This window comes from Mustela nigripes, chromosome 15, assembly GCF_022355385.1.
Source record: "Mustela nigripes isolate SB6536 chromosome 15, MUSNIG.SB6536, whole genome shotgun sequence".
Lineage (NCBI taxonomy): Eukaryota > Metazoa > Chordata > Mammalia > Carnivora > Mustelidae > Mustela > Mustela nigripes.
Window position 1 is genome coordinate 10,263,237 of NC_081571.1, and position 14,376 is coordinate 10,277,612.

General features: G+C 41.1%; 1 protein-coding gene across 1 annotated transcript in view; it reads right to left on the bottom strand.

The window, feature by feature from the left end:
- Positions 1–13,609, bottom strand: part of FLT3 (fms related receptor tyrosine kinase 3) — a 75,242-nt gene extending 61,633 nt beyond the window's left edge. The window contains exon 1 of the mRNA XM_059377815.1: positions 13,479–13,609. Coding sequence (XP_059233798.1) covers positions 13,479–13,521 — 43 coding nt within the window. The 5' untranslated portion in view covers positions 13,522–13,609. The remainder of the gene's footprint in view (positions 1–13,478) is intronic.
- Between the last annotated feature and the right edge of the window lie 767 nt (positions 13,610–14,376).

Below are 14,376 nucleotides of genomic sequence, written 5' to 3' on the forward strand. Positions count from 1 at the left end.
ATGTTCAATTTATCATTTCTTCTGTTATGGACCATGCTTTTGGTTTTGTATCCAAAAAATCTTTGCTCTATGTAAGGTTGTAAAGGTTTTCTCCTAGTTTCATAGTTTCAGGTTTTAAATGTACATTTTAGTCTCATATTTAGGTCTATGATCCATTTTGTATAGACTTTTTAAATGGTATGACTATGGATCAAAACTTTTCATATAATTATATTTACATGGGAATATTCAATTGTTATAGTACCATTCATTGAAAGATTTTGATTTCTCCACTGAATTACCTCTATACCTTCATCAAAAATGATTTTGATGACTGCATATTCTAATTTCTTAAGTCCTTATACTTTTCCATTGATCTATTTGTCTATCTGGATCTGATTCCACATTGTATAGATTATTGCTTTATAATAAGCCTTGAAATCAAGATGATAAGTTTTCCAATTTTGTTCTTTTCCAAGTTGTTTTGGGTATTGTAGGTCTCTTTCATTTTCTTTCTTTCTTTTTTTTTTTTTTTTTGAAGGTTTTATTTATTTATTTGACAGACAGAGATCACAAGTAGGCAGAGAGGCAGACAGAGAGAGAGAGAAGAGGAAGCAGGCTCCCTGCAGAGCAGACAGCCCGATGTGGGGCTTGATCCCAGAACCCTGGGATCATGACCTGAGCTGAAGGCAGAGGCTTTAACCCACTAAGCCACCCAGGCTCCGCTAGGTCTCTTTCATTTTCATATTAAGTTTAGAATCAGCCTGTCAAAATCTGCAAAAAGGTCTGCGGGGATTTTGATAGAAATTATATTGAATCACTGGGACAACTGAGTAAAACTGACATTTTAACAATACCGAGTCTTACATATATATGGTACATCTCTATTTAGATCTCCTTTAATTTCTCTTAGAAATTTTTTATAGTTTATAGTTTTCAATGTACTGATCTTACCTTTATCCATATTTCATCTTTCTGGACATTTTTTCTTCAAATTCTGATTCTTAGTTATAGAAACAAAATTGAAATTCTACACTAATCTTCTGTCCTACAAACTTATAGAACTTACTTATTAGTTGTAGTTACTTCTTTGTAAGTTCCATAGGATTTTATACATAGATGATCACTTTGTTTGCAAATAAAGATAATTTTACTTCTTCTTTTCCAATCTGGTTGTTTTTATTTTTCTTGCCTTAGTATACTGGTTAGAATCTCCAATACAATGTTGAAGAGAAGTAGTGAGAATAGTCACCCTTGCCTTATTTCTGATCTTAGTAGAAAACATTCAGCCACTTAATATTAAAAGTATGATGTCTGCTAAAGGTTTTTTACAGATGCTATTACTTAATTGGAGGAGGACCACTTCTATTCCTAAGTTGTTGGGAAATTTTATTAGGAATGTATGTTATATTTGGTCAAATGTATTTTTTGTATCTATTGAGATAATTATGTAGTTTGTTTTTGTTTTTCTAGTGGCTTTTCTTTTTTATTCTGTGAATACGGTGAACTACATTGATTCATTTGCAAATGTTAACCAACCTTGCCTTCCTGCAATAAACCAGCTGAAAATGATGTGTTATCTTTTTTATATATGATAGAATTCAACTTGTTAAAGGATTGCTAGGAATTTTTGCATTTATATTCGTGGTAATTATTGGTCTGTAGGTTTATTTTTTTTTTATTTTATTTTTTTAAAAGATTTTATTTATTTATTTGACAGAGAGAAATCACAAGTAGACTGAGAGGCAGGCAGAGAGAGAGAGAGGGAAACAGGCTCCCTGCTGAGCAGAGAGCCCCATGCGGGACTCGATCCCAGGACCCTGAGATCATGACCTGAGCCGAAGGCAGCGGCTTAACCCACTGAGCCACCCAGGCGCCCCTGTAGGTTTATTTTTGTTTTTCCTTCTAATATCTTTGGTTTTGGTATCAGAGTAAAGCTGGGCTCATAGAATGAGGTGAGAAACATTATCTTCTCTAAAATTTTCTGAAAAAGTTTGTACAGATTTGGTATTATTTCCTCTTTAAATATTTGGTGAATTCTTCCCCAGTAGTTTTCATTATGGGAATATTTTTAACTACAAATCCAGCATCTTTAACAGGTATAGCATTGTTTAGGTTATCGATTTTCCTTGAATGAACTTAGCAGTATGTATCTTTCGAGGATTATTTTTCCTTTAAATGGAGGTTGTCAAACTATAGGCATTAAGTTGTTAATATTTCCATATTATCCTTTTAGTATCTATAGATTCTGTAGTGATGTTGTCTGTTATTCCTGATTTTGGAAATTTGTGTCTTCTCTCTTTTTCCTGATAATTTGGTTAGAAGTCTAGCAATATTACTGATCTTTTATTGATCTTGGTTGCACTGATCTCCTTTTCTTCCTATTTTAATGATTTTTTCACTTTCATCATGTTTGTTTCTTTTCTTTTGTTTATGTGGGTTTTAAATTGTTAATTTCCCTCCTTTTGCTTATGCTTGAAATCCAGTTCATTAGGTTGAATTTGTAGTGTTATAATTTAAGGCTATTAACCATTTAATAATTAATAATTTAGTGCTATAAATTTCCTCTTAAGTACCGCTTTAGGAACATCCCACAGATTCCAGTATATTGCATTTCACTTTTACTCAGTTCAATATATATTCTCAACTATCTCTTGGTTACTTCTTTGATCCACAGATTATTTAGAAATGTGTTCTTTGGTTTCCAAATATTTGAGGACTTCCCATATATTTTTCTGCTATCAATTTCTAATTTAATTACAGTGAAGTCACAGTATATATTTTGTATGTCTTTAATCCTTTAAAATTTACTGAAGCTCATCTGATGGTCCAGAATATAGCCTAGCTTGGTAAGTATATTGTGTGTGCTTGAAAAGTGGAATATTTTGAGTGGGATATTCTATAAATGTAAATTAGATTAAGTTGGTTGACATTGTTTTAAGTCTTCTGTAAATTATTCATATCTTTTTTTCTATCAGTTATTTCCATAACCGGAAAGAGTACTGAATTCTGAATATAATTGTGGATTTGTCCATTTCTCTTGGCAGTTCAATCAGATTTTGATCCATGCATTTTCAAACTCTGGTATTAGATGCATAAATATTTATGATTTTTATGTCCTTTTGATGATCCAAGTCCTATAGCGTTATGACATGACTTTCTGCTCCTACCAATATTCTTTGCTCTAAAATATACTTTGTTATTTATCCTCTCCAGCTTTTGACTAGTGTTGGCATGGGATTTTTTCTTCTACATCCTTTCAGTTTTAATATTTTTGTGTCTTCCTATCGAAGGTCAGCTTTATTTATGTATCATATAGTTGGGACTTGCTTTTTTTTTTTTTAAACCAAGTCTCACAAACTCTGCTTTTCATTTCTGATGTGTAGATTATTTAAATTTAATGAAATTATTGATATGCCTAGGTTTAAATCAATCATGTTGTTTTTTATTTGATCCATCTGTTTTTTCCCCCCTTTCCTCTTTTTCTGCCTCCTTTGGGAGTAAGTGAGAATATTTTATGATTCTACTCAATCTCATTTCTTGGATTATTAACCATAATTTTGTTTATTTTAGCACTTGCTTTAAGGTTTATAGTAATCATCTTTATCTTAATGCAGTCCTTTAAGTACTGCTATATCACCTCATATAAAATATAAGGATCTTACAACAGTATATTTCAATTTCACCCCTCCCAGGTTTTGTGTTATTGCTCTCATACATTGCATTTTGACATAAATTATACACCCAACAAGTCATTGTTATTATTATGCCTTAAAGAGTCAATTATCTTTCAAAGGAGTTTAGACAATAAAAAAAGTCTTCTATTTTACTCACTTTCAGAGGTCAAATATACATGTTATTGGAAAGAATAGGGGAAAGGAGGTCAGGAAAAATAGTTGATGAAGTAATGGAGAAAATGCCCAAATCTGATGTAAATTATAAACCCACAGATCTAAGAAGCCCAACAAAACCCAAACACATGACTCAGGAAAAAAAAAAAAAAACCTACAAAAGTGCATTATAATCAAATTGTTTAAAGCCAATGATAGAGAGAAACTCTTGAAAGCATCCAGGAAAAAAAGGTACATTCTGACAGTAGACTTACACATCTATTTGACCAAATGCAGTTCTCAATGATTCTTTGTTCATTTTATTTTGTCTTTTCTGTTCATTTTGGATTGTTTCTATTGCTGTCTTCAAGTTCACTAATCTTTTCTTCGGCAGTCAATCTGCTGTCAACTCCTTCTAGTTAATTGCAATTTTCGTCTTGGGAAGTTCAATTTATGTGATTTTTTTTTAATATTTACTGTGTCCCTGCTTAACACGTATAATCTTTCCTCTAGTTTCAGAACTATGTAGAACTAGTTTAATGCTCTTGTCTACTAATTTTATATTCTATGTCATTTCTGGGTCCCTTTTGGGTGGCTGATTTTTCTCTGTGGGTTGAATTTTTAATCCTTTGTTTGTCTATTAGTTTGTAAGTGGAAACCAGGAATTGTAACTTTCACCTCATATCAGATGTTTCTGTATTTGTTTACATATTTTTGAACATTTCTATGGGATCAAGTTAAGTTCATGAAACACTTTTCCTTTCAGGTCTTCCTTTAAACTCAGTTAGGTAGGACCAGAGCAGTGTTTGTTCTAGGGCTAATTTTTTCCATGAGTGGATGTCATCAAAATTAATAACTTCTGCTCCCCAAAGGAAGTGCTCTTAAAAAAATGAAAACTGAAGCCATAGACTGGAAAAAAAAATCTTCAAAACAAACAACCTGATTAAAAATAGGCAAAATACCTTAGGAAACACTTCACCAAACATAATATAGGGTGACAAACACACAGAAATATGACCAACATCATTAGTCACTAGGGAAATGCAAATTAAAACCACCATGACATATTGCTACACACCTAGGAGAAAGGTTAAAAAACAAAGACAAAAAACTGACCATACCAAGTGAAGACAATGATGTTGAACAACTGCAACTCTTGTACACTGTCAGTAAGAATGGAAATTGGTAGAAGTACTTTGAGAAACTGGCAGTTTCTCATAAAGTTGTATATTCATCGAGCATACATTCCAGCAATACACTGCCACTTTTCAGTGTTTACCCAAGAGAAATTAAAACCTAAGCTCACACCAAAACTTATATTCAACTATTTATAGCAGCTTTAATGATAGCTGCCAGAAACTAGAAGCAAACAAATGAACTTCATCTTGTCAATGAATAAACCAACCGTGGCACATCCAACAATGAAATATTATTCAGCAATAGAATGGGAAAAAAGTACTGTTAAAAAAAAAAAGAAAAGAAAAAGCACCAGAGGTCCAAAACAGAGTTATTCATGCTATGGCCAAGTCACCAAACCAGGGCTTACTACCTAACCTAATGGCAATTTCAACCTTCCCTAGAATACAGTCTTAACTAACCAGTCAGAAATTTTCTGGTGAGCTTCCACGAGTTCATCTGTCACAAGGGCCCTCTCCATCCCCCAAAGAAGGACAAAGTAATCCACCTAACAAGACACCCTGTCTATCTCCCTAAAGGAAGGTTACCTTGTCAGAAGCAATCTTTTCTTTTGCTAAAGGTCCCAGCCCATGTCTGTCTATAAAACCCTTCTGTTTTGTACAGAGCTCCCCTCTACTTACTAGATGGGAACTGTCCAGTTCATGAAGCACTTAATAAAGGTAAATAGATCTTCAAAGGTACTTGATGGACTTTTGGCTTTTGAGTACTGATATGGGTAACATTGATAAATCTCAAAGAATTAGGCTGTGGGAAAGAAACAGACTCAAAAGTCTAGATATTACAAAACTTCATTTACATGACATTCTGGAAAAGGAAAAATTATAGGGACAGAAAAGAAATTATTGGTCACCAGAGGTTGGAGGTGGGTATTGGGGTTGATTAACTATAAAGAAGTATAAAAGAAGCTTTGGGGGGAATGGAAATGTTCTATATCTTAATAGTAGTGCTAGTTATATGATGATAGGTGTTGGTTAAGCTCAGGGAACCATACACTAAAAAGGGTAAAATTTGCACTAGGAAAATCATATTTTAATAGACTCAACTTTTTAAAAAGCCAAAGGAAGAATTTGCCACCACTGAGATTAAGGTTCTTTGTTAGAGAATCCATTCGCAAACCCTGGTAGCACTTCCCAGAGTCCAGTTCCAAAGACAGTCTAAGCAATGAGGACAACTTTGGAATTGGAAAAGTGGTGTGCTTTAAAGAGACAGGGCTGGGGTGGGGGTAAGTGGAAAAAAAATGCAGCACCAATCAAAAATAAAATTTCAGGTACAACTAAAATCTCCTCCACTGAAAGGGTGATGGATTTAGACATTATAAAACAAATCAGAGCATATCAGGTAACCTCATTTTCAGGTTCTCCAAGATGAGTCTCCCGGGAAACACAGAGCTGGCGAAGACTTAAAAAGTTTGAGTTCCCAGCCCCTCTTCTGAGAGTTACCCACTTGGATGACTGAATTTCAGCAAGTTCTTTAACCTTTCTGGACCCCATTTCCCTCACCAGGTAAAAGAGGGCAGTAGATCGGACTGGTGTGGTATATAATAAATATATATGACCAGTCCTGGTTCCTGGCACAAAGCTCCTAAAACCCTTGAAATTCCCCGAGTGACACGAGTGTCTTGTAATCCATAGTGGGCCCCTTTTGAGAACACTGGAGTTGAAGCTAATGAGGTCACTTTGGGTGGGGTCCCTAGATGGCCTCAGAATGGGGCTAATAGCCAGAAAGACCAAGTAATCAGAGGGTGGGAGCTTTCAGCCCTTTCTACTAACCTCTGGGAAGAAGAGGAGCTACTGATTAAACTCCACAAATATTCCTGGACTGGAAGTTTGATGAGCTTCCTGGCTGGAGAGCATATGGATCTGCCGGAGAGGGGCTTCGTGGAGAGGATGTGGAAGCCCAGGCCCCTTCCCACACACCTTGCTCTATGCCTGGCTTCTTTCTGGCTGCTCCTGAGTTAGTTTTTTTTTTTTAAAGATTTTATTTATTTATTTGTTTGTTTGTTTGTTTGACAGAGAGAGAGATTACAAGTAGGCAGAGAGACAGAGAGAGAGGAAGGGAAGCAGGCTCCTATGCTGAGCAGAGAGCCCGATGTGGGACTCGATCCCAGGACCCTGAGATCATGACCTGAGCCTAAGGCAGCAGCTTAACCCACTGAGCCACCCAGGTGCCCCTAGATCCCTTTTTTTTAATAAATTAGTAATCTATAAATAAAATGCTTTTCTAAGTTCTGTGAGCTACTGTTGCAAATTAATCAAACCCCGGGTGGGGCATGGGGTGTCATGAAAACCGTGACAAGAGGGACCATGTGAACCCCTAACCTGTGGGATCTGAGGCTGTCTCCTGGTAGATAGTGTCAGAATTGAGTGACATTATAGGACATCAGCTGGCGTCTGAGAGTTGCTTGGTTTGGGAAACACCCACTGCAAGACACACACACACACACACACACACACACACACACACACACATTTTGGTGGCCAGAAATGTTCAGTGCTGTTACTGGAGAGGAAGAGACATACAGGAGTGCTTTCCCTTACAACTGGGTAGCTCAAAGGTCTCGTCCCCTCTACTCATTTTATGCTCTTTTTTCCTGAAAATTCTCATGATTTTAACTGTCATCTGTTTGCTCATGAGTTTTGAAATCGTACCCCCAGTGTGTATCACTACATATCCGGGAGTTCCAGGAACCCTCAATTCGGACTGAACTTTTTTTTCCCCTCCTAAAGTTACTCTCTCCTTTTTCTTCTCTCTCAGTGGCAACAGAGCTACTGTTTTCGAAGCCAGAAACCCAGAAGCCATCTTTGACTCCTCCACATCCCTCATTTCCCATCAGCCAGGCCATTGCCAAGCCTTGATATTTTAATCTCTTGGTAATTCCCAAATCAGTGTGCAGTTACCATTGCCCCCATTCAAGCTCTAGTCATTTCTGGCCTGGGTGACTGCCCACAACTTCCTAGCTGGCCTCCCTGCCACGGACCTGTCAGCCTGACATCCATCCTCTCTACAGAAATGTCTTTCTAGGGGCACTTGGGTGGCTCAGTCTCATGATCCCAGGGTCCTTGAATCGAGCCCCACATCGGGCTCCCTGCTCAGCGAAGCCTGTTTCTCCCTCTCCTACTCCCCCTGCTTGTGTTCCCTCTCTCACTGGTCTCTATCAAATAAATCAATACAATCTCTAAAAAGAAATGTCTTTCTAAAATATCCATCAAAGCATGCCACTCCTCTGCTTAAAACCCACAGCAATGGTGCTTACTATTTCTTAAGCTGGACCCCTTGAAAAATCTGATGAATGCAATTAACCCTCTCTCCAACACACACACACACACACACACACACACATGCACGCACACCCTGGAGGAATTCATGGATAACTGAATTCCATTCAGAAACTCCTGTTGTACAGGATAAAGTTCGAGCCCCTCATCACATCACCAAAACACTCCTTAAATATTAGACACGGAGCCTCTGACAACCCAGAATGTTTTTTGAAAGATGTCCACTGAACAGTCTTCAAGTAATTTTCTGAATCACAACTTTTCAAATGAGAATCACTCTGTTCTAGAAGCCTTGTACACTGTGTCTCAGCCACCTAGAAAGGAACTCTACTTTTCCATCCACTGCGTGTTTCTTACCTCTGGACTTTTACTTTGCTGTCCAATCGGCCTGAAATGTCTTCCTTCCCTTCCTCTGTCAACTCTTCCTTACCTTTCTAGTCCCGGCTCTGGCATGACTTCTGCTTGGAAGCCTTGCCTTACTTTCTCCATCTGGGTTACAGGATCAGTCTGTGCGTATTTCCAAACTTGCACTGCAATTTCCCTTTTGTATGCTGGATTTTTTCCTGCCAACACCCCCAACATTAGACTGTGGGCTCTTTGAGGGCAGAAACCAGTATTATGGGGGACTTATACAAGTCCTAGATAAAGGCAGTACTCAAAAATGTCTAAGAAGGGAAGGAGGAAACTCCTGTGACTCTAAATCCTGATGATTTCTTAAGACATTATATACTTCCCTTTCTGCAAAGCACCTGCCTAACAAAGAATGCAGCTGTACTTTACAGGAATTATCTGATGAAGGAGTAAGATACTGCTTATCTCCTTTTTACAAATGAGGAACTTAAGTGCTGAGAATTTCTCTGCCAGAGGAAAGAGCACATGTTTCCTAACTGTCTTGTTAGTCCTAATATATCTATCTGCATTGCCTCCAAGAACAGAATCCCTACCATTAGGAAAATCCTAACTCAAGTAGCAAAGCATTTGAAAACAGAGTTCAGTGAATATCTTCTAATCCAAACATAACAGTTTGTATAAATAATGACAATATCCTGTTTTAGTGTAAACTGAAAATAATTACCATTTGACTTATAATGACAGCAGTGGAAAAAAAATATTTTACTGTTTAAACCTAAAAAATAACAATAGTTCCTCTTTTAGGATCTTATGCAATTCCTCTAGCCACAAAAGAACACTGTGTGTGTACTTTATATTATTTTTAAATTTCCTCCACATGTGTTGGTACCCATAGGCCAGAACTGCATGATTCAAATTAACGACCATCCGTGAGTTCTACAAAAGCTTTTATCCCTTGAGGACCATTGATGGTATGGCCATAGAAGGTAGCAACCAAATGTAAGTAAGTCACCTACGTATAAAGCTCATAGCTCATATAAAGCTACATATAAAGCCCAACCCCTCCAAAAGATCAAAAATCTTTCGGCCACATGACTATGGCTACCTAACTAATCAGTGGCAAAGGATCTTCTGGAAGTCATGGAAAAATCTGAAGATCACAATGTCACCTGACGAAAACCAAGAAGCTCTACTCAGACAAACCACCTATAGTGAGATTCACAAGAGTGTGTTATTTCAGAGTGAATGAAGGATAGAGCAGGGGGGCTAGACCAAGATATGCAAACTATAAAGCAAGTTAAGCTAATTTTCAATCCCTCATATTCCCCCCTCCAAATTCTTACTCCTGTCTCCGCAAGGTCTTTTCAACATAAAGAAAAGTGATATAATACTTTTGAGGTTATTTGCTTTTTGTTAAATCAGAACCTTTACCCAAAAATAAAGGCAGTATCTGGTGGGTGTCTGGGGAGCTGGCACACTTGTGAGCTTGAACATTGAACGTTAAGGGCTCTTGTTACACTGCTTACTGAGTTTTACTGAAGAGCGACAAGATGACAGGAACAAAAAAAAACTGTGTAGAAAGTGTTAGCACTGAGCCTTCCTGTGGGCTTCGCAAGGGAGAGAGATGCTCTCTGGGGGTAAAGTGAGGTTGATAAGCTTTGTTCAAAGAACCACTTAGAAAACGCCTTCTTCGGGGCGCCTGGGTGGCTCAGTGGTTTGGGCTGCTGCCTTCGGCTCGGGTCATGATCTCAGGGTCCTGGGATCGAGCCCCGCATTGGGCTCTCTGCTCCGCAGGAAGCCTGCTTCCCTCTCTCTCTCTCTCTCTCTGCCTGCCTCTCTGCCTACTTGTGATCTCTGTCTGTCAAATAAATAAATAAAATCTTAAAAAAAAAAAAAAAGAAAACGCCTTCTTCCCGACACCATGCATTTCTTAAATAGAATAGAATTAGATATTAAATGTGAGTTCCTTTACCCTCAGTCTCTTCCATCCCTGTATCCCGCACAGAAATATGTGTTCAATAAGATTTTATGAGATAAAAAAATGTCTTTCTTTCTCATGCACACTTCCTTTTCAACTTTCTTATCCTAAATCCTCTCTGGAATATAAGTAAAGTCTTCCTCCTTCACATTTAATATCTCCTCTCTTGATTGTTTTGCAGTTCAACGATAGGAGACTTCAACAACAACAAAGACAAAATCTTGATTCATAATGAAGAGTTCCTGAAAGTTCCTTTATAGTTATAAAAAGTGGAGCCACCCTTTCATGGAAAACAGAGTCCAGAACTCAACCTCAGAGATAATTTACTATGGGCCATCAGGTCTGGTGTCCCATCTAATGCAAACCTATCTTTGCCTAGCAGTCCTTTCCCTCTACCTCCTCCTGAATCACTCCTTCCTCAGGCTAGCGGTCCACAAGAAGGCAAAAAAAAAAAAAAAAAAAAAAAAGCAAGAAAAGCAACAAGGGCAGAGGATGACAATAAAATGTATAATTCAAGGTTCTATGAATTTTCCGACATGAATGAAGAAGAGCATCACATTTACTGAAATATCAAAATCCCCCTCCTCTTCTCCAGTCGCAGCACATAATGCAGTGGAGACCGTGGAGAGCACATTTCCATTCTTTAAATCCTACTTAGAAAGCGTCATCATTTTTCAGGAGAGGTAGAGCTGATAATATAAGGGAAATGGGGATAGCATCTTAGAAGCCAAGGAATTTCAAGTTTTTAAATATTATGAAGTCCTCACTTGAAGTTTCTCACGTTCTGCTCCTTTGTTCAAGAAAAATGTGTAATACCAAATATTGGTAAAGATGTGAGGGTCTGGAACTCCCAAAAGCTGCCAGAGGGAATGTAAATTGGTGGTAGGGCCACTTTGGAAAACTGACAGTTTCTACCAAAACTGAATCTATGCCTTCCCCTGTGATCTGGGGATTCTACGGGTGGGTAGCACCATAGGAAAAATGAGTGTTTGTGTCCACCAGAAACCTGTAAAACAATGTTCACAGCAGTGTCATCCCTAATTAAACAAAATTGGAAATAACTTAAATGTTCTTCAACAACAGACTGCATAAATTGTATAGTATATTGATATTTTAGGAATAGTACTCAGCAGTTTAAAAAGCAAAAACAAAACAACGTTACTGAGACCAAGGCTGAATCTCCTAATCACAAAGTTGAGTGAAAGTAGCTAGACATCAAAAAGCACATAGGATGATTGGATTTACATGAAGCCTAAAAACAGGCAAAGGGAGGGTATTGAAAGTCTGAATGGTGGTTACCTTTGGGGGGATATTGACTGAGAGGGGGTGGGGCTAGGATTGTTTACTATCTATATTCAAGGTTCTGTGGGTACCTACACCTATAAAAACCAATGGAATTGTACTGTTAAGACGGGTGCATATTTGCTGTATGCAAATTATACCTCATTTAGAAAAATCTGGAAAGAGATGTGAAATTTCTGAGATTGTTCCTAAATATAAAGGAATTCAGTGCAGCTTAAAAATAGTTGCAAGTACGAATCTTTGTTAAGCCTCTGTGTGCTATTGAAAAATTCGCTTACTACTTAATGTCGTACGTAACAGAGAGCCAGCTTTTTGTATTAATAGACTGGAAAGCATATTGTAGGATACATCTGAAATGTACATATTTACCAATTAGCAAAGATAAATGTTTAAGAAATGCAAAAGGTCTGTTTTCCCACTCTTCTACCCCTTATGTTACATTTCTTAATCTCTAATTCTGAATTATTTTTAACAAAAGCTATTGGAAATAATTCCTGCACGTCTATGTGCCACATGGATTTCAAGTTAGAATGCTCGAATTTTGGAGCTGGCGAAAACACAGTCGGATACCCTCACTGGATGGAGACCTAGGGGGACAGCGGGGCGGGGGCGGTGAGTGCCAGTCCCAAGGTTGCAGGACTAGACAGAGACCCAAGGCTCCCGGGCTCCTCAGGCTCCCACAAATGTCTCCTTCACCCTAAATTCAAACCAACCCTCTTATCTTTCCGAATCGATGAGCTGGATCTAAAGGGGATTCTCTCTCTCTCTCTCTCTCACTGCCGACCATGCCATCCAGGAGATTATTTGGGAACAGTCAGCTGAGTCCTTGAAAACCCCCTTGGGGTTTAATGCCAGGATAAAAATCGAGTAGAGTTAGAAAGGGCAGCTAGTATTCTCATATGTAAATCCTGTTTGCATAACATTTCCAAAGTAGCTATTCGTTGATCCCACCGAAATGCGGCGTGGGTGGGGGGTCATTACTCGGGATGAGTAGCTCTGGGGAAGAACGCGGGCGCCTTTCCCCCCTCAGAGTTCACTCCGTAAATCAAAACCTCAAAAGACGAGTCCAAGACGCCACCCGGTCTCCGGGGTCGGTCCAGGTGCGGTCCGGAGCCACCTGGGGCCACCCTTGGGGCCGCGGCCTCGGGCGGACGGCCCAGCACCCGGCGCGGGAGACCGAGCGGGCGGCGGCGCGGCGCGGGGAGGTGGGGGTGGGCAGGCGGCTGGCGCGGCCCCGACTCCGGCCCCGGCCCTGGCCCCCGGCAGCGCGTCGGGAGGCCGCCCGCGGAATCTGGGCCGCCGTTCGGGACGCGGGCCGAGCCGGAGCGGCGGCTTTAGAAAAGAGGCAGGACGACATGGGGTGGGCAGGCAGAGGCCGCGGGCAAGTTCGGGGCGAGCCGGGAGGGCGCGAAAGAGGGGAGGGGCGCGGGAGCGAGGGAAGAGCGAGCGCGGGGAGGAGCGAGGCGGCGGGGACCGAGAGGCGCGCGCCCGGGTCCACAGTGCGGGGTGGGGGCGAGGGCCGCGCCGGGGGCTGCGGGGGCGGCGAGCGGGCGTGCGGGGCCTTACCGAGCAGCGGCAGCCGGCCGCCACGGCGTGCCCACGCCGGCATGGCCTCCGGAGCCCGGGGTCCCCAGGCCGCGCCGGCCCAGCCCTGCGATGCCGCCCAGAGCGGCGCGCCCCGCGCTGCAGGTGGCTCGCTTAAGGATGCGCGTCACCGACCGCAAATTCCCTCGGACTGGTGCAAAGTGGAAGGGGGGAGGATCCCTCTCCCCACCGGCAGAGGCCGAGGCGGGAGCCGAGAGGTTGGGCCGAGCCGGGAAGCGGGTGCCTGGCGCAGCGCTGCGGCCGAGCCCACGTGCCCGCCGTGGTCCGCAGCCCGCGCGCTCCGCGGCGCCCGGGGCTCCCCGATTGTGGCGGGGGAGATCGGGCGCCGTTCCGCTGGGGAAGTGGTCGGAGCTCCGTGGCTGTGGCTGAGGGGAGGGGACGCGGCAAGGGATCTGCCTTGACCCCGGGAGTCCCTGATCCCTCCCGTTTGGAGCCCGGAGTTGGGAACAGCAGAGAGCCAAAAACCGTCCCCCTCGCGCGCGGGGGTCTTTGAGGTCCCGGGATGGCAGCGAAATCCGCGCCACACACCCGCAGCCCTGGGTGGCGCGCGGAAGAGCGGAGGGTCGCATTTCGAGGTCGGTGGATCCTAATTAACGGACTGATTTTCTTTGTCTCCCCCTCCATCTCCAGGGATGCTCAGGACCCGTTCAGTAGTGGCAATGAGGAAGGCAGGCTAGGTTTCAATGTCAACCGAGGCACGTAGGGAGGCTAAAAACCAGCCATGGAAACAAAAGCAAAATACACAGAGTACATCCTAGAGGATGGCTTGAATTATCCATTCCATAATTCTTGTTCTTCATCGAATATATACCTCCAGTTGAAAATTATTTTCTTTGCAGTAAGTTGAAGATTGGAAAGC